Raw genomic sequence first — 21416 nt, 5'->3', positions numbered from 1 at the left:
TTTGTCAGTATTTGTCCAAAATGGCTCAGAAAACTTCGAAATGACAACAGACGTCCACAATTTCCCTAAATTGTTCCAAAATTTCCCTAAATTGTTCCAAAATTATTTAAATGTGTCCAAAAATGACAAAAACCTTCCAAAATGACTCAGGATTTCCCCACATTGTTCCAAAAATGTTCAAAAAGGCCTGAAATTTTGTAAAGAAGATATCAATGAAATGTTGATTTGAGGTAATTTACACTCTCATAAATACAACAAACACAATAAATCTGTATTAATAGGAACTGATTTTATGGAAATGTTGATTATTTACGCATCTGAAGTCATTTAATTAGTTAATTTGGCCAATTTATAAAAGTTATAAAAGTTATCTGTTTTTGCAAATTAACTCTTCAAATGTTATATTTTAGTGAAGTTGTTAAAATGGCGTCAGAGTGAGCTTCGTGTCGAACATCAACGATCTTTGACGTGTTGTTAGTCACTGCGCATGCTCACTGAGGCAACGTTTCAGCGAGCCTCCACGTCTGAGCGCGAGCTTCCGGCAGCCAATCAGGAGCGGCCACAGTGTTTGGAAACAACCGTAAAGTCCCGGATGTTGTTCCGTCGGTCTGTCAGTAGGTGATCAAGTTTATCGGAGTACCGAACCCGTTTCTCCCCGAATCTCCCCGAGTCTCCTCACAGCCTTAGCCGCTTTTACTTCGTCCTGACGGGTCAGAATCCAGACTTTAGACGGAACCCGCCGCTCTGTGGACATGGATCCGGGAGAAGCTCACCGACAAACGACGAGTCTTCTGGTAAAAACCCCGAACCAGACCCAGGAGGACCGGACCGTGGACGGGGTCCGGCTCGACTGGACCGTCAGGGAGCTGAAGGAGCATCTGTCCGCCTTGTATCCGAGCAAACCGGTGAGTTTTACCGGGAGGAGACGTTATCCGGTTAGGCTGGTTAGCCTAGTTAGCTTTAGGCTGTGTGGAGGAATGTGGTGACAGATGCTAACAGTTGGCTGCCACTTCTCTGGTTCTGGTGCGTTTCTGAAATTTATTTTTTTTTTACCCAAAACCTGCTCAGATTGTAGAAGAGACACTCTGTCTTCAAACTGGGGTTATTTTATTACTTTGTTTCCCTTAAAATAGCCTAAATTTGACAGTTTCAGAAGGATAAAGTGTCTACAACAGGTGTTAGCTCAAAGGAAAGATAAAGATAAAACTAAATCTACATTAATCTGTGAGTTATTTCCTTGCAATAGTCTGCATATTACTGTTAAAAAGGCTGAACAATCTCCAACATGTGTTACCTGAACGGAAGGGACAGGAACGGCTCCATCTACAGTAGTTTATCATGTTATTGTTGTATGATTAAATTAATTTAATGTATATTTCTCTTAAAATAGTCAGAGTTTACCTGTTACATAAATTAAATTGTTCTAACAGTTCTTAATTTAAAGGAAAGTGGAAATCATCTCTACTTCTGTTATATTCTGTGAGTTATTTCCCCTCTTATGGAGCTGAAAAATATTAAATGAACACGTGTTCTGTTCAGTGCTGCTGATTTTAAATCAAATGAGAATTTGTTTTGAAGAACACAAAAATGACAAAACAATGCTAAAATAGCACAAGACTTACACTAACAGGTGTTTAAGTATCTAAAAATGACACACAAAGACACAAAAGAATACTAAAATAACACAAAAATGGCACAATGATGCTTTAAATAACAAATATTACACAATAATGTGTTGAAATAGATTAAAAAAATGACAGACACAAAAGAATACAAAAAATGACAAAAATGATGCTCGAACAACACAAAAATGACACAAAAATCTGTTTACGTAATTAAATGACACAGAAAGATGCAAAGAATACTAAAATAATATTAAAATGACAAAATGAAATAAAAATAATACAAAAAGACACCAAATGATGATTAAATGAGGATTTGTATTGAAAGTAAACTTTATTTAAATGCTGTTTATGAACCTGAAATCATCCATTGGAATGATCCATTTTCTGTGTTTATTAAACTTATTAAGCCGAGCAGAAGACGTGTCAAACAGAACAATACAGTTTGTATTTTTAGATAGTTTGACTTTAAACACGTCAGCTCCAGAACAGGAAGTGAAAAACTGAGGATGGATTCAGATTCATGTTGGTCCTCTGAATGGAAAACGTTACGTAACGGTGTGAGTGTCTGCAGGTGAGGAGAGGTTTGCTGAAGGTGGAAAACCAGTGAATGATTACTGAAGCAGCAGCAGGTGTTTGTGCTGATGAAAACATTTCTTATGTAGACGTGGAATTCACATGGAGATAACTGAAGATATTTACACCAAACTAAGCTTTAGGTGCAGGATGTCTGGAAAAATAAATAAAAAGCAGAGCAAAGATTGAAGGAGTTTTTCTGCGTTAACCTCCTGTTATGTAGCTGCTCAAAGCCACACATTTCATAGTTAAAAGTTCTATTAAACTTTGTTCTTTGGAGCTGAGGAATGGCCAAAAAGGATAAACATTTAATAAATAGTTTGCTGGTGGCCCCACTCTGTACACATGGATGATATCACAACAGACATTTAGAGAATGGAGAGACTTTTATTGGAACAAATGGGTCAAAGATGTCACACCCCACAGGCCTTCTTTTATTTTTACAAAATGGTAATTGTGATGTGTGGAAAGGGTCACTTCCTTTTTGTTTGTTTTTTTGTTTTCATTGTTCAGAAAAGACTCTACTTTGGCATTCTAAGGCAGACAGTAGATCTGATGCACATATGTTGTATCTGATGTGAATATCTGACTTTGAATGTCAATAAAAAATAATTTAGATGAAAAAAAACTCTTAAAAGTATTTTTCTGTATTAAACTTCTTCTGCTCGGCTTAATAAGTTTAACCGACGTATTAAATGGTTCATTTCACAGATTTCTGGTTCATAAACATTAAAATAAAGTTGACTTTCAATTATACTCGACTGACTGATCGATTCATTGATGCGCCTTCACTGAAAATGTCAAAAACTCAAGTTTAACATAAAAGCAAAGTAAAATGCAGATTAACGATGAAAAGTTACATTTGTTTTCCAATCAGAAGCTGTAATAAGAGAATGACTGTGAAAAGACAAAAAACGAGAACAAAGAGACCAAAATGAGCGTAAAGAGGATTTCAGATTAAATGTGACTTCTCTGTTTAAACTTTTATTTGACCTGTACTTGTTGCTTCTTCAGGCTGTCAGCGACCAGAGGCTGATCTACTCTGGAAAACTACTTCCTGATCACCTGCAGCTCAGAGCCCTCTTCAGACAGGTGAGGAACGCATCTACACACTTTAACCTGTTTTAACCCATCCAGATGTTCATCAATGAGTTTAAACCTCCAGATGTTCATCAATGAGTTTAAACTTCCAGATGTTCATTAATAACTAGTTTAAACCATCCAGATGTTCATTAATAACTAGTTTAAACCATCCAGATGTTCATTAATAACTAGTTTAAACCATCCAGATGTTCATTAATAACCAGTTTAAACCATCCAGATGTTCATTAATAACCAGTTTAAACCATCCAGATGTTCATCAATAACCAGTTTAAACCATCCAGATGTTCATTAATAACCAGTTTAAACCATCCAGATGTTCATTAATAACCAGTTTAAACCATCCAGATGTTCATTAATAACTAGTTTAAACCATCCAGATGTTCATTAATAACCAGTTTAAACCATCCAGATGTTCATCAATAACCAGTTTAAACCATCCAGATGTTCATTAATAACTAGTTTAAACCATCCAGATGTTCATTAATAACTAGTTTAAACCATCCAGATGTTCATTAATAACCAGTTTAAACCATCCAGATGTTCATTAATAACCAGTTTAAACCATCCAGATGTTCATCAATAACCAGTTTAAACCATCCAGATGTTCATTAATAACCAGTTTAAACCATCCAGATGTTCATTAATAACCAGTTTAAACCATCCAGATGTTCATTAATAACCAGTTTAAACCATCCAGATGTTCATTAATAACTAGTTTAAACCATCCAGATGTTCATTAATAACTAGTTTAAACCATCCAGATGTTCATCAATAACCAGTTTAAACCATCCAGATGTTCATCAATAACCAGTTTAAACCATCCAGATGTTCATTAATAACCAGTTTAAACCATCCAGATGTTCATTAATAACCAGTTTAAACCATCCAGATGTTCATCAATAACCAGTTTAAACCATCCAGATGTTCATTAATAACCAGTTTAAACCATCCAGATGTTCATCAATAACCAGTTTAAACCATCCAGATGTTCATTAATAACCAGTTTAAACCATCCAGATGTTCATTAATAACCAGTTTAAACCATCCAGATGTTCATCAATGAGTTTAAACCATCCAGATGTTCATTAATAACCAGTTTAAACCATCCAGATGTTCATTAATAACCAGTTTAAACCATCCAGATGTTCATCAATAACCAGTTTAAACCATCCAGATGTACATTAATAACCAGTTTAAACCATCCAGATGTTCATCAATAACCAGTTTAAACCATCCAGATGTTCATCAATAACCAGTTTAAACCATCCAGATGTTCATTAATAACCAGTTTAAACCATCCAGATGTTCATTAATAACCAGTTTAAACCATCCAGATGTTCATTAATAACCAGTTTAAACCATCCAGATGTTCATCAATAACCAGTTTAAACCATCCAGATGTTCATCAATAACCAGTTTAAACCATCCAGATGTTCATCAATAACCAGTTTAAACCATCCAGATGTTCATTAATAACCAGTTTAAACCATCCAGATGTTCATTAATAACCAGTTTAAACCATCCAGATGTTCATTAATAACCAGTTTAAACCATCCAGATGTTCATTAATAACCAGTTTAAACCATCCAGATGTTCATCAATAACCAGTTTAAACCATCCAGATGTTCATCAATAACCAGTTTAAACCATCCAGATGTTCATCAATGAGTTTAAACCATCCAGATGTTCATCAATGAGTTTAAACCATCCAGATGTTCATTAATGAGTTTAAACCATCCAGATGTTCATTAATAACCAGTTTAAACCATCCAGATGTTCATTAATAACCAGTTTAAACCATCCAGATGTTCATTAATAACCAGTTTAAACCATCCAGATGTTCATTAATAACCAGTTTAAACCATCCAGATGTTCATCAATAACCAGTTTAAACCATCCAGATGTTCATCAATGAGTTTAAACCATCCAGATGTTCATCAATGAGTTTAAACCATCCAGATGTTCATTAATAACCAGTTTAAACCATCCAGATGTTCATTAATAACCAGTTTAAACCATCCAGATGTTCATTAATAACCAGTTTAAACCATCCAGATGTTCATCAATGAGTTTAAACCATCCAGATGTTCATCAATGAGTTTAAACCATCCAGATGTTCATTAATAACCAGTTTAAACCATCCAGATGTTCATTAATAACCAGTTTAAACCATCCAGATGTTCATTAATAACCAGTTTAAACCATCCAGATGTTCATTAATAACCAGTTTAAACCTCCAGATGTTCATTAATAACCAGTTTAAACCATCCAGATGTTCATTAATAACCAGTTTAAACCATCCAGATGTTCATCAATAACCAGTTTAAACCATCCAGATGTTCATCAATGAGTTTAAACCATCCAGATATTCATCAATGAGTTTAAACCATCCAGATGTTCATTAATGAGTTTAAACCATCCAGATGTTCATTAATGAGTTTAAACCATCCAGATGTTCATTAATGAGTTTAAACCATCCAGATGTTCATTAATGAGTTTAAACCATCCAGATGTTCATTAATAACCAGTTTAAACCATCCAGATGTTCATTAATAACCAGTTTAAACCATCCAGATGTTCATTAATAACCAGTTTAAACCATCCAGATGTTCATCAATAACCAGTTTAAACCATCCAGATGTTCATTAATAACCAGTTTAAACCATCCAGATGTTCATTAATGAGTTTAAACCATCCAGATGTTCATTAATGAGTTTAAACCATCCAGATGTTCATTAATGAGTTTAAACCATCCAGATGTTCATTAATGAGTTTAAACCATCCAGATGTTCATTAATAACCAGTTTAAACCATCCAGATGTTCATTAATGAGTTTAAACCATCCAGATGTTCATTAATGAGTTTAAACCATCCAGATGTTCATTAATAACCAGTTTAAACCATCCAGATGTTCATTAATAACCAGTTTAAACCATCCAGATGTTCATCAATAACCAGTTTAAACCATCCAGATGTTCATCAATGAATTTAAACCATCCAGATGTTCATCAATGAGTTTAAACCATCCAGATGTTCATTAATAACCAGTTTAAACCATCCAGATGTTCATTAATAACCAGTTTAAACCATCCAGATGTTCATCAATAACCAGTTTAAACCATCCAGATGTTCATCAATGAATTTAAACCATCCAGATGTTCATCAATGAGTTTAAACCATCCAGATGTTCATTAATAACCAGTTTAAACCATCCAGATGTTCATTAATAACCAGTTTAAACCATCCAGATGTTCATCAATAACCAGTTTAAACCATCCAGATGTTCATCAATGAGTACTACTACAGTAACTAGATTAAACCGTCCAGAAGCTCCTCATGCTCTGTAGAAGCAGCCAGTTTAATATTTCACAGGGTTTCTTGTTGTGTTGCAGAAGAAGACAAAGAAAAGAGGAATCCGATCAGTTTAAACCCAACAGCAGCTTCAGAAAGTTCTAGAAAGTTCATCCAGTAGATCCAATAATGAGTAAAACTTCAGATCCCCTCATCCTTTACCAACCCCTCAGTGAGAGAAACTGTGTTGTTTCAGCAGCAGGTGGAGAAAATAATCAGGAAATATCAGTAGAAGATGTCCAATAAATAAAACTGTGCACAGAACACAAAAGTGATGCTTAAATAACTCAAAAATGACACAAAAAGACACAGAAATTACCCAAAAGGACGCCAGATTTAACACGAAATTACAAAACAGTGTTAAAATAACACAAAATGATGCTTTAATAACACAAAAACTATACAAACCAATGCTTAAATAACTAAAAGATGACACAAAAGACACAGAAATTACCCAAAAGGACGCCAGATTTAACACTAAATTACAAAACAATGTTAAAATAACACAAAATGATGCTTTAATAACTAAAATAAAAATACACAAAGAGACAAAACAATGGTTAAATAACACAACAAAGGCACAAAACCAAAAGTTTTCATGTTTCATTAGTGGGTCTGAACCGATTGCTGAAGCTTGTTTTAGATCTGAGGAGCAGAAGTGATTTTACTACCAAATGAGCAGGAAGTCTGTGGACCTGCAGCAGTTTGTTTACAGACCAAACCTGCGGCTAACGCACCGCTAGCACTTAGCATGTTTACCAGAAACCATCCTAAACGTTTCATTTTTCAAATAAACAGGACTCTTGTGACCACTTTTTCCGTCCTGTCATCCTCATCTCTTTACCTCTTTCTACGTTTTTGCTCATTCAGGGTAAAATATCAAAAATATATCGCTCCATATGAGTAAAAAATGTAAAAAATACTCAGAAGTTGTTCAAAATTACAGAAAAATGACACAGAAATGATCTGGAATTACTCTAGTTGTTGAATAGAACTTTATATGTATTAAAAATGTTCCAAATGACACGAAAAGGATTCCACAATTACACAGAATTATTCAAAATTATTTGATAATTGTGGAAACTGTCTCAAATATTCAAAATAACACAAAATCATCAGTTACTCAAATCTGTCCAAACTTACTGAAAAATCGACGTCCAAAGATAATTTTCAAAATGTGTCCAAAATAACAAAAGTCCGTGTAAAACTACCCCAAACATTTGAAATGAGCTTAAATGTGTTTTTCTTCCATGAAAGTTGTCCAGAATTATTGAAAGATTGTTTAAAATGACCCAAAATCACTTTTTATTCCTTCAGAATGACTAAAAATGTTAAAAATAAACAAAGGTCGTCTAAAATGACTCAGAATTGGTCTAAATTCATCTAAATGTGTCCAAAATGACTGAAGTCTGTGTAGAACTATGGTCCAAAATAAGCTTAAATATGTTTTAAAAATGACACAAAAAATGGTCAAACTTTTTACTTGTTGTTTACCTCAGGTTTTACTTGTTTACTTGTTGTCTTACATGTTGTTTACGTGTTGTTCACTGCGTTCCTTCACGTTGTGTTTTTCTCCTCTTTCAGACGGACTCGGTTCCGACTCTTCACCTGGTTTGTTCGGTCACAAGTCCTCCTGCAGGAGGAAAAACTCAGGTGAGAAACAATCAGATCTGCTGAATAAAATAATCAGATCTGCTGAATAAAATAAACAGATCTGCTGAATAAAACAATCAGATCTGCTGAATAAAATAAACAGATCTACTGAATAAAACAATCAGATCTGCTGAATGAAACAATCAGATCTGCTGAATAAAATAATCAGATCTGCTGAATAAAACAATCAGATCTGCTGAATAAAATAAACAGATCTACTGAATAAAATAATCAGATCTGCTGAATAAAATAAACAGATCTACTGAATAAAATAAACAGATCTGCTGAATAAAATAATCAGATCTGCTGAATAAAATAATCAGATCTGCTGAATAAAATAATCAGATCTGCTGAATAAAATAATCAGATCTACTGAATAAAATAATCAGATCTGCTGAATAAAATAAACAGATCTGCTGAATAAAATAAACAGATCTACTGAATAAAATAATCAGATCTGCTGAATAAAATAATCAGATCTGCTGAATAAAATAATCAGATCTGCTGAATAAAATAATCAGATCTGCTGAATAAAATAAACAGATCTGCTGAATAAAATAATCAGATCTGCTGAATAAAATAATCAGATCTACTGAATAAAATAATCAGATCTACTGAATGAAATAATCAGATCTGCTGAATAAAATAATCAGATCTGCTGAATAAAACAAACAGATCTGCTGAATAAAATAAACAGATCTACTGAATAAAATAATCAGATCTGCTGAATAAAATAATCAGATCTGCTGAATAAAATAATCAGATCTGCTGAATAAAATAATCAGATCTGCTGAATAAAATAAACAGATCTGCTGAATAAAATAATCAGATCTGCTGAATAAAATAAACAGATCTACTGAATAAAATAATCAGATCTGCTGAATAAAATAATCAGATCTGCTGAATAAAATAATCAGATCTGCTGAATAAAATAATCAGATCTGCTGAATAAAATAAACAGATCTGCTGAATAAAATAATCAGATCTGCTGAATAAAATAATCAGATCTGCTGAATAAAATAATCAGATCTGCTGAATAAAATAATCAGATCTGCTGAATAAAATAATCAGATCTACTGAATAAAATAATCAGATCTACTGAATGAAACAATCAGATCTGCTGAATAAAATAAACAGATCTACTGAATGAAACAATCAGATCTACTGAATAAAATAAACAGATCTGCTGAATAAAATAAACAGATCTACTGAATAAAATAATCAGATCTACTGAATGAAACAATCAGATCTGCTGAATGAAATAATCAGATCTACTGAATAAAATAAACAGATCTGCTGAATAAAATAATCAGATCTGCTGAATGAAATAATCAGATCTGCTGAATAAAATAATCAGATCTGCTGAATAAAATAAACAGATCTGCTGAATAAAATAAACAGATCTACTGAATAAAATAATCAGATCTGCTGAATAAAATAATCAGATCTGCTGAATAAAATAAACAGATCTGCTGAATAAAATAAACAGATCTACTGAATAAAATAATCAGATCTGCTGAATAAAATAATCAGATCTGCTGAATAAAATAATCAGATCTGCTGAATAAAATAATCAGATCTGCTGAATAAATAATCAGATCTGCTGAATAAAATAATCAGATCTGCTGAATAAAATAATCAGATCTGCTGAATAAAATAATCAGATCTGCTGAATAAAATAAACAGATCTGCTGAATAAAATAAACAGATCTGCTGAATAAAATAATCAGATCTGCTGAATAAAATAAACAGATCTGCTGAATAAAATAAACAGATCTGCTGAATAAAATAATCAGATCTGCTGAATAAAATAAACAGATCTACTGAATAAAATAATCAGATCTGCTGAATGAAACAATCAGATCTGCTGAATAAAATAAACAGATCTGCTGAATAAAATAATCAGATCTACTGAATGAAACAATCAGATCTGCTGAATAAAATAAACAGATCTACTGAATGAAACAATCAGATCTGCTGAATAAAATAATCAGATCTGCTGAATAAAATAAACAGATCTACTGAATGAAACAATCAGATCTGCTGAATAAAATAATCAGATCTGCTGAATAAAATAAACAGATCTACTGAATAAAATAAACAGATCTGCTGAATAAAATAAACAGATCTACTGAATGAAACAATCAGATCTGCTGAATAAAATAATCAGATCTACTGAATGAAACAATCAGATCTACTGAATAAAATAAACAGATCTACTGAATAAAACAATCAGATCTACTGAATAAAATAAACAGATCTGCTGAATGCTTTGTGGAGCAGGTCATCTGGTCGGTGTTCAGTCAGAAAGGAAAAGATTTTAATTTTATGTCAGAGCTGTCCTTTAGGTTCTGATGTAATGAAACAAACTCATTTGTTTCTTCATTTCGTGTCTCTTCGTTATTGTTCCTTTTCATTCATATTTACTGTGTTGGTGTTCTCTATAAATAAAGTTCCTGATGTTTGTATTCAAACGCTGGGTTAAAACCAGAGATTTCAGTGAAACTCTGCTGCTTTTATTTTGAAATACGGTTGCTTTCAGTTTCACCTCTGAGCAGCTGTGTTTCTGCTGTTCCAGTACCCTCTAAGCTTTCTGGGTTCAGTCGGACTCTGAGCAGGTTTTGGACTTAAAGAACATCAGATCTCCTCAGAAATGCAAATCTCTGATAAACAAATGTTCTTCATCATGTCACGGTTCTGCTTCAGTTTCGGTTTCAGGATGAGAAGTGCAGCTAAAGAAAGCTGTGATCAGTTTCACATCATCTTTAAGCAGATTGAACAGATCTGTCTGATCTTCTCTCCTCAGACCTCCACAGCTCCTCCAGCAGCTCCACCTGAGCTGAGGCAGAGGAGGAACACCTCTTCATCTGCAGCACAGACTCCTGCTGCAGGGTAGGTTCCATGTAGAAGGTCTGCTCATCCAGCAGAGTGCATTCTGGGTAATCTTTAAGGCTCCTGTTGACGGTTCCTCTGATGTTTCTCTGCAGACGTGAAGCTCCTCAGATCAACCAGCCGACGTTCCCCTCCATCTCCTTGTACAGTCCTCAGCAGCTGCTGTGGCTCCAACACGTCTACGCCCAGCAGTACTACATGCAGTAGTAAGTAGTACTACATTAGTACTACATGCAGTAGTAAGTAGTACTACATGCAGTAGTAAGTAGTACTACATTAGTACTACATGCAGTAGTAAGTAGTACTACATTAGTACTACATGCAGTAGTAAGTAGTACTACATTAGTACTACATGCAGTAGTAAGTAGTACTACATTAGTACTACATGCAGTAGTAAGTAGTACTACATTAGTACTACATGCAGTAGTAAGTAGTACTACATTAGTACTGCATGCAGTAGTAAGTAGTACTACATTAGTACTACATGCAGTAGTAAGTAGTACTACATTAGTACTACATGCAGTAGTAAGTCGTACTACATTAGTACTACATGCAGTAGTAAGTAGTACTACATTAGTACTACATGCAGTAGTAAGTCGTACTACATTAGTACTACATGCAGTAGTAAGTCGTACTACATTAGTACTACATGCAGTAGTAAGTAGTACTACATTAGTACTACATGCAGTAGTAAGTCGTACTACATTAGTACTGCATGCAGTAGTAAGTAGTACTACATTAGTACTACATGCAGTAGTAAGTAGTACTACATTAGTACTGCATGCAGTAGTAAGTAGTACTACATGCAGTAGTAAGTAGTACTACATTAGTACTACATGCAGTAGTAAGTAGTACTACATTAGTACTACATGCAGTAGTAAGTAGTACTACATTAGTACTGCATGCAGTAGTAAGTAGTACTACATTAGTACTACATGCAGTAGTAAGTAGTACTACATTAGTACTGCATGCAGTAGTAAGTAGTACTACATTAGTACTGCATGCAGTAGTAAGTCGTACTACATTAGTACTGCATGCAGTAGTAAGTAGTACTACATTAGTACTACATGCAGTAGTAAGTAGTACTACATTAGTACTACATGCAGTAGTAAGTAGTACTACATTAGTACTACATGCAGTAGTAAGTAGTACTACATTAGTACTGCATGCAGTAGTAAGTAGTACTACATTAGTACTACATGCAGTAGTAAGTAGTACTACATTAGTACTACATGCAGTAGTAAGTAGTACTACATTAGTACTACATGCAGTAGTAAGTCGTACTACATTAGTACTACATGCAGTAGTAAGTAGTACTACATTAGTACTACATGCAGTAGTAAGTAGTACTACATTAGTACTGCATGCAGTAGTAAGTAGTACTACATTAGTACTACATGCAGTAGTAAGTAGTACTACATTAGTACTACATGCAGTAGTAAGTAGTACTACATTAGTACTACATGCAGTAGTAAGTAGTACTACATTAGTACTACATGCAGTAGTAAGTCGTACTACATTAGTACTGCATGCAGTAGTAAGTAGTACTACATTAGTACTACATGCAGTAGTAAGTAGTACTACATGCAGTAGTAAGTAGTACTACATTAGTACTACATGCAGTAGTAAGTAGTACTACATTAGTACTACATGCAGTAGTAAGTCGTACTACATTAGTACTACATGCAGTAGTAAGTAGTACTACATTAGTACTACATGCAGTAGTAAGTCGTACTACATTAGTACTACATGCAGTAGTAAGTCGTACTACATTAGTACTACATGCAGTAGTAAGTAGTACTACATTAGTACTACATGCAGTAGTAAGTCGTACTACATTAGTACTGCATGCAGTAGTAAGTAGTACTACATTAGTACTACATGCAGTAGTAAGTAGTACTACATTAGTACTGCATGCAGTAGTAAGTAGTACTACATGCAGTAGTAAGTAGTACTACATTAGTACTACATGCAGTAGTAAGTAGTACTACATTAGTACTACATGCAGTAGTAAGTAGTACTACATTAGTACTGCATGCAGTAGTAAGTAGTACTACATTAGTACTACATGCAGTAGTAAGTAGTACTACATTAGTACTGCATGCAGTAGTAAGTAGTACTACATTAGTACTGCATGCAGTAGTAAGTCGTACTACATTAGTACTGCATGCAGTAGTAAGTAGTACTACATTAGTACTACATGCAGTAGTAAGTAGTACTACATTAGTACTGCATGCAGTAGTAAGTAGTACTACATTAGTACTACATGCAGTAGTAAGTAGTACTACATTAGTACTGCATGCAGTAGTAAGTAGTACTACATTAGTACTACATGCAGTAGTAAGTAGTACTACATTAGTACTACATGCAGTAGTAAGTAGTACTACATTAGTACTACATGCAGTAGTAAGTCGTACTACATTAGTACTGCATGCAGTAGTAAGTAGTACTACATTAGTACTACATGCAGTAGTAAGTAGTACTACATTAGTACTGCATGCAGTAGTAAGTAGTACTACATTAGTACTACATGCAGTAGTAAGTAGTACTACATTAGTACTACATGCAGTAGTAAGTAGTACTACATTAGTACTACATGCAGTAGTAAGTAGTACTACATTAGTACTACATGCAGTAGTAAGTCGTACTACATTAGTACTGCATGCAGTAGTAAGTAGTACTACATTAGTACTACATGCAGTAGTAAGTAGTACTACATGCAGTAGTAAGTAGTACTACATTAGTACTACATGCAGTAGTAAGTAGTACTACATTAGTACTACATGCAGTAGTAAGTCGTACTACATTAGTACTGCATGCAGTAGTAAGTAGTACTACATTAGTACTACATGCAGTAGTAAGTAGTACTACATTAGTACTGCATGCAGTAGTAAGTAGTACTACATGCAGTAGTAAGTAGTACTGCATTAGTACTACATGCAGTAGTAAGTAGTACTACATTAGTACTACATGCAGTAGTAAGTAGTACTACATTAGTACTGCATGCAGTAGTAAGTCGTACTACATTAGTACTGCATGCAGTAGTAAGTCGTACTACATTAGTACTGCATGCAGTAGTAAGTAGTACTACATTAGTACTGCATGCAGTAGTAAGTCGTACTACATTAGTACTGCATGCAGTAGTAAGTCGTACTACATTAGTACTACATGCAGTAGTAAGTAGTACTACATTAGTACTGCATGCAGTAGTAAGTAGTACTACATTAGTACTGCATGCAGTAGTAAGTAGTACTACATTAGTACTGCATGCAGTAGTAAGTAGTACTACATTAGTACTGCATGCAGTAGTAAGTAGTACTACATTAGTACTGCATGCAGTAGTAAGTAGTACTACATTAGTACTACATGCAGTAGTAAGTAGTACTACATTAGTACTGCATGCAGTAGTAAGTAGTACTACATTAGTACTACATGCAGTAGTAAGTCATACTACATTAGTACTACATGCAGTAGTAAGTAGTACTACATTAGTACTACATGCAGTAGTAAGTCATACTACATTAGTACTACATGCAGTAGTAAGTAGTACTACATTAGTACTGCATGCAGTAGTAAGTAGTACTACATTAGTACTACATGCAGTAGTAAGTAGTACTACATTAGTACTACATGCAGTAGTAAGTAGTACTACATTAGTACTGCATGCAGTAGTAAGTAGTACTACATTAGTACTACATGCAGTAGTAAGTAGTACTACATTAGTACTGCATGCAGTAGTAAGTCGTACTACATTAGTACTGCATGCAGTAGTAAGTAGTACTACATTAGTACTACATGCAGTAGTAAGTCGTACTACATTAGTACTACATGCAGTAGTAAGTCGTACTACATTAGTACTACATGCAGTAGTAAGTAGTACTACATTAGTACTACATGCAGTAGTAAGTAGTACTACATTAGTACTGCATGCAGTAGTAAGTCGTACTACATTAGTACTGCATGCAGTAGTAAGTAGTACTACATTAGTACTGCATGCAGTAGTAAGTAGTACTACATTAGTACTACATGCAGTAGTAAGTAGTACTACATTAGTACTGCATGCAGTAGTAAGTAGTACTACATTAGTACTGCATGCAGTAGTAAGTAGTACTACATTAGTACTACATGCAGTAGTAAGTAGTACTACATTAGTACTGCATGCAGTAGTAAGTAGTACTACATTAGTACTGCATGCAGTAGTAAGTAGTACTACATTAGTACTGCATGCAGTAGTAAGTAGTACTACATTAGTACTACATGCAGTAGTAAGTAGTACTACATTAGTACTACATGCAGTAGTAAGTAGTACTACATTAGTACTGCATGCAGTAGTAAGTAGTACTACATTAGTACTACATGCAGTAGTAAGTAGTACTACATTAGTACTGCATGCAGTAGTAAGTAGTACTACATTAGTACTGCATGCAGTAGTAAGTAGTACTACATTAGTACTGCATGCAGTAGTAAGTAGTACTACATTAGTACTGCATGCAGTAGTAAGTAGTACTACATTAGTACTGCATGCAGTAGTAAGTAGTACTACATTAGTACTGCATGCAGTAGTAAGTAGTACTACATTAGTACTGCATGCAGTAGTAAGTAGTACTACATTAGTACTGCATGCAGTAGTAAGTAGTACTACATTAGTACTGCATGCAGTAGTAAGTCATACTACATTAGTACTACATGCAGTAGTAAGTAGTACTACATTAGTACTACATGCAGTAGTAAGTCATACTACATTAGTACTGCATGCAGTAGTAAGTCATACTACATTAGTACTACATGCAGTAGTAAGTCATACTACATTAGTACTACATGCAGTAGTAAGTAGTACTACATTAGTACTGCATGCAGTAGTAAGTAGTACTACATTAGTACTGCATGCAGTAGTAAGTAGTACTACATTAGTACTACATGCAGTAGTAAGTAGTACTACATTAGTACTACATGCAGTAGTAAGTAGTACTACATTAGTACTACATGCAGTAGTAAGTAGTACTACATTAGTACTGCATGCAGTAGTAAGTCATACTACATTAGTACTACATGCAGTAGTAAGTAGTACTACATTAGTACTACATGCAGTAGTAAGTCATACTACATTAGTACTACATGCAGTAGTAAGTAGTACTACATTAGTACTGCATGCAGTAGTAAGTAGTACTACATTAGTACTACATGCAGTAGTAAGTAGTACTACATTAGTACTACATGCAGTAGTAAGTCATACTACATTAGTACTGCATGCAGTAGTAAGTAGTACTACATTAGTACTGCATGCAGTAGTAAGTAGTACTACATTAGTACTGCATGCAGTAGTAAGTAGTACTACATTAGTACTGCATGCAGTAGTAAGTAGTACTACATTAGTACTACATGCAGTAGTAAGTAGTACTACATTAGTACTACATGCAGTAGTAAGTAGTACTACATTAGTACTACATGCAGTAGTAAGTCGTACTACATTAGTACTGCATGCAGTAGTAAGTAGTACTACATTAGTACTGCATGCAGTAGTAAGTAGTACTACATTAGTACTGCATGCAGTAGTAAGTCGTACTACATTAGTACTACATGCAGTAGTAAGTAGTACTACATTAGTACTGCATGCAGTAGTAAGTAGTACTACATTAGTACTGCATGCAGTAGTAAGTCGTACTACATTAGTACTACATGCAGTAGTAAGTCATACTACATGTGGTGAAGAATCGACCCTCTAGTGGGCTGATCCATTTACAATCAACCAAGTCTGACAAGTTGATCAACAAGAAAATGAGCAGAAACCAGATTTGTTCTTCAGACTGAGACACCTGGATGGATTTAAGCTGATCTGGGCTCAGTTTTTACCACAACTCAGATGAGTGTTTCCTCTTAAATGTCATGTGTCAGTGGTTAAGTCCAAAACTACTCCAAAAGTTTTCCAAATTTACATAAAAATCAGCCTAAATGACCTAAAATCTGTCCACACTGAAAAGAAATCGCCTAAAATTACTCAAAAAGTGTCTGAAATTACGTTCAGATTGTCCAAAATAACCAAAACTTTTCAAAAGCAAGAATGACTCTGAACAGAGCTCAGGTTTCAAGGACCCTTAAAAGAAACATATGATGTGCAAGAAAACATCAATTTTGTTCCCAAAATGACCCAAAAACCTCAAAATGAAAATTGTATAAAATTGCTCATTTAATAAAAACGATTAAAAAATGTGCGAAATAACACAGTTTTTCAAAATTATCCAAAAAATAAATCAATAAACGTCTATTCAAGATAAGTGTATTGTCAAAAATTACACAAAAGTTATCCAAAATGAATTAAACCTGTCCAAAATGTGTCCATAACTACACAAAATATTACTCAATAAATGTTGAAATTTACACAAAAAATTTCCAAAATTACAAAAATACTTCTAGAAAGTATTCAACATTAAATAAAAATGTTCCAAAATGAGTCAGTTAAAAAGAGCAAAGTTCTGTCTACAATGACCAGAGTTGTCCTTGTTCAGGTCTGGGTCTGGTATCTATCTGATCCTAACAGTGATTCTCCTCCATCAGTCATGCAGCTCTGGCAGCAGCAGGCTCTGCCCCCTCCACTCCAGCCCCCACCATTGGTCAGTACCCTCCAGTCCCGGCCCATCAAGTGCCAGTCCCAGCCCCCTTGGCCAACCAGAACCCCATCGACAACCTGCCGGTCAATCAGAACCCGGCCCAGGACGGCGCCTTCCTGAACCCCGGGGAGGCCAATCAGAACCTGCGGATGAACGCTCAAGGCGGTCCGGTGATGGAGGACGAGGAGGAAGTGGAACGTGATTGGCTGGACTGGATGTACTCAGCGGCTCGGTTCGGTGTCCTGCTGATGATCGTTTACTTCAACTCCAACCTCACTCGCTTCCTGCTGGTGATGAGTACTCTGCTGCTCATGTATCTGTAAGTTCACCTGGTACCTCATAGACCTCGTACCTGAAACCTCATACACCTGGTACCTCATGCCTCACACCCCATAGACCTGGTACCTAAATGGTTGTATTTATATAGTGCTTTTATCCAAAGCGCTTTACATGATACGTCACATTCACACACACTGATGGTGGAAGCTGCCATGCAAGGCGCTAACCACGACCCACCAGGAGCAGTTAGGGGTTAGGGGTCTTGCTCAGGGACACCTCAACATGAGCACGACGGGCCGAGGATCAAACCGGCAACCTTCCAGTTACAAGACGGCCACTCCACCCACTGAGCCATGCCGCCTCCAAAGACTAAATTGCTCCTTGGATCCTCATCAATCACACACTGTAGGTTGTTCAAAAGTCACCACTTTCCAACAAGCAGGGCTCGTCCGGGATTTGAACCCGGGACCTCTCACACCCGAAGTGAGAATCATACCCCTAGACCAACGAGCCACATACACCTCATACCTGACACTTTACACATCTGAGACATTTTAAACTAATTTCCTGTTTATGACAAAAACACTTAAAGTTGCTTTTACTAGTTTTAGACTCATTGCTGTTCTAAATAATTGTTGGTCCCAGAAGTTAAATCTGTTTATTAGAACTCTCTGGTCCTTTCACAGACACACCGTCGGCCGGTTTCCCTTCAGAAGACGAGTTCAGGTCCTAGAGCCAAACCTCCAGCAGCACCCTGAAGTCCAGCACAACCAGCAGAACCAGAACCTGAATCCAGTAAGAAAACTTGTCTTAAACCTTCTTTTAACTGTCTTGTGTCTTCATTTCTGTCTGCTCAGTAAGTGGCCCTTTAAAGGAACCTGGTTCTGCTCAGTTTATTAACCATCACAGTTCTACCTTCATACTGGGAATATTTCCAGAGTTCCAGGTCCTTGAAGTCCATAGAGAACGTCCCCTGGAGAAAGTTCTAGAGTAGACCTACCTATTGACTAAAGTTCTAGAGTATTACTACTCTAGAACTTTCTACTGGTTCTCCTCTATGGACTTCAAGGATCTGGAACTCTGGAAATATTCCCAGTATGAAGGTGGAACTCTGATCATTAATGAAGTTACTGGAAATGAAGAACCAGATGTTCTGAGGAGGTTCTGGTTGGTTTTTCATGGAGATCCTCTTGTCTAAACGTGTTTTCAGGGAGGTGAAGCTGCAGCTGAAGGTTCTGATGGTTCTGGTCCGATGACGGCCGTTCTGGTTCCTCCTCACCGGGTCTCGGTCATGTGGACGGCCTGGGTCTTCTTCAAAACCTTCTTCTCCTCCCTCATCCCGGAGGTTCCTCAGGCCAACTGATGGACTCACTTTTTCTACAACAAACAAACACCAGCAACAGGAAGAACAAGAACTGCATTTTACCAACGACTCCAGGATCTGAGCTGCAGAGTTCACTTCTTTCCTCCACCTGCTGGTTTCAGTCTTCACCTCCAGAGACTGTCGTTTTATCCAGCAGGTGACAGCAGAGGGAGAAATAAAACCCACAGAGGTTGTTTATGACCTTCACACCAACCTCAGAAGCAAATAAAGGCCAAAAACATCTGAATCAGAGTGTCTGATTGTGGAAAAACTGAAGTTAAGGAACCAAAATATCAGAATGTTTCTTTTTTCCAGCAGGTCAGTGTGAGGTTTCTCTACGTGCAGGTAGAAAAAGATGATTTTAACTTGAAAAAAAATGTTATTTCTACTTGGTTGTAGTGTCTTTAGAAATGTTTAGATATCAAAATCAAACAAAAACCTCTAAAATTAACAGAAGAAAGTCAGATTTTGTTTTTTTGTTTTTTTGCCTCTGTTTGCTTCTTTGGCAGAAATTCACAGAATCTGGAACACTGTTGAACCTCTGGTGTGACTTTTCTCCTGTTTTGGTTGAATTTTAGTTTTTATTGAACTCAGATTGTGACCAAATTCAACTCTTTGTGCCAAATTAACTGTAAAACAGCAACAATGGCGTAAAGTTTTGTAAATATATTGTGTGTTCACAGGCTGCACAGTGGAGTAGTGGTTAGCACTTTGGCCTTGCAGCAAGAAGATCCCCGGTTCAAATCCCGGCCTGGGATCTTTCTGCATGGAGTTTGCATGTTCTCCCTGTGCATGCGTGGGTTTTCTCCGGGTACTCCGGCTTCCTCCCACAGTCCAAAAACATGCTGAGGTTAATTGGTTACTCTAAATTGTCCGTAGGTGTGAATGTGAGTGTGATTGTGTGTCTGTATATGTAGCCCTGTGACAGACTGGTGACCTGTCCAGGGTGTCCCCTGCCTTCACCCGAGTCAGCTGGGATGGACTCCAGCACCCCCCATGACCCTAGTGAGGATAAAGTGGTGTATAGAGAATGGATGGATGGATTGTGTGTTCACGAAGCACTTTACAGCATTTATCTTATGCCAACTGGCTAACTGTCAGGCTAACTAGTTAACTGTTAGGCTAACCGTCAGGCTAATTGGCTAACCGTCAGGCTAACTGTCAGACTAGCTAGCTAACTGCCAGGCTAACTAGTTAACTGTCAGGCTAATTGGCTAACCGTCAGGCTAACTGCCAGGCTAATTGGCTAACTGCCAGGCTAATTGGCTAACTAGTTAACTGTTAGGATAACTGCCAGGTTAATATGCTAACTGGCAGGTGTTAGCCTACCAGGCTAACTAGTTAACTGTCAGGCTAGCTGTCAGGCTAATTGTGAGGCTAGCTGCCATGCTAACTGCCATGCTAACTGGCTAGGCTAGTTGTCAGGCTTATCTTATGCAAGCGACACAGAGGGCTTCATTTATCGTTTTAACGTTAAAGAAACGGCTCCGAGTTATTTAAGTTTCAGGTCAAGTGTGAAATATTTAAAGGATGTAAATGATTTAAGGCCAGTTTAGTTTTCATTTTGCTTTAGAAGCTGCTTTAATATTTACTTGACGCTTCATTCCAGATTATTAATTAAATCTGGAAGAATGAAGTGAATTATTTCTCCTGTTTTTATCTCATTTTAGTAAACAGATGTGACTTTGTCCATCCAGATGCTCTTGATCTTTAGTCCTGAGTTTGTTAATGGGAATAAGTGGTTTTAAACTCCATAAACGAGCTCTCTGCTTCTCTGTGAGGGGAAGACAGCGACTGTACGACTTAACATGAAACTTTTTATTGTCTTTCTGTGAGAAATTGATGCTGTTCAATGAAGTGTGTTGAGGAGGATTCGCAATAATGAATGCAATAAATGTTCTTAACTTAACCCCACCGAATGGATTTTTTCACATCTGGTTTGTGGTTTTGGTACAAACAGTCCATCTGGAG

The 21416-nt window shown here is 36.0% G+C and overlaps 1 protein-coding gene and 1 non-coding gene across 2 annotated transcripts; one reads left to right on the top strand and one right to left on the bottom strand.

The window, feature by feature from the left end:
• Nucleotides 1-546: 546 nt before the first annotated feature.
• herpud1 (homocysteine-inducible, endoplasmic reticulum stress-inducible, ubiquitin-like domain member 1) lies at nt 547-21354 on the top strand. Its single transcript, XM_022222963.2, has 8 exons — nt 547-905; nt 3213-3290; nt 8238-8306; nt 11113-11198; nt 11294-11404; nt 17751-18122; nt 18769-18877; nt 19293-21354. Exons 1-8 carry the CDS (start codon nt 753-755, stop codon nt 19443-19445), a joined length of 1131 nt encoding a protein of 376 aa, XP_022078655.1. The 5' UTR covers nt 547-752; the 3' UTR covers nt 19446-21354.
• On the bottom strand, nt 18524-18595 carry trnap-cgg (transfer RNA proline (anticodon CGG)). Its single transcript has one exon. It is a non-coding gene; the product is annotated as a tRNA-Pro (tRNA).
• Nucleotides 21355-21416: the final 62 nt, after the last annotated feature.

This window comes from Acanthochromis polyacanthus, chromosome 8, assembly GCF_021347895.1.
Source record: "Acanthochromis polyacanthus isolate Apoly-LR-REF ecotype Palm Island chromosome 8, KAUST_Apoly_ChrSc, whole genome shotgun sequence".
Lineage (NCBI taxonomy): Eukaryota > Metazoa > Chordata > Actinopteri > Pomacentridae > Acanthochromis > Acanthochromis polyacanthus.
This window is presented reverse-complemented; position numbering and strand designations above follow the sequence as displayed.

Bases quoted from the DNA above. Each gene is read 5' to 3' on its own strand.
- herpud1 (XM_022222963.2), top strand. From the start codon at position 753: ATGGATCCGGGAGAAGCTCACCGACAAACGACGAGTCTTCTGGTAAAA. The intron at 3,291-8,237 runs GTGAGGAACGCA...CTCCTCTTTCAG, and splicing joins TCAGAGCCCTCTTCAGACAG to ACGGACTCGGTTCCGACTCT. The intron at 18,878-19,292 runs GTAAGAAAACTT...ACGTGTTTTCAG, and splicing joins AGAACCAGAACCTGAATCCA to GGAGGTGAAGCTGCAGCTGA.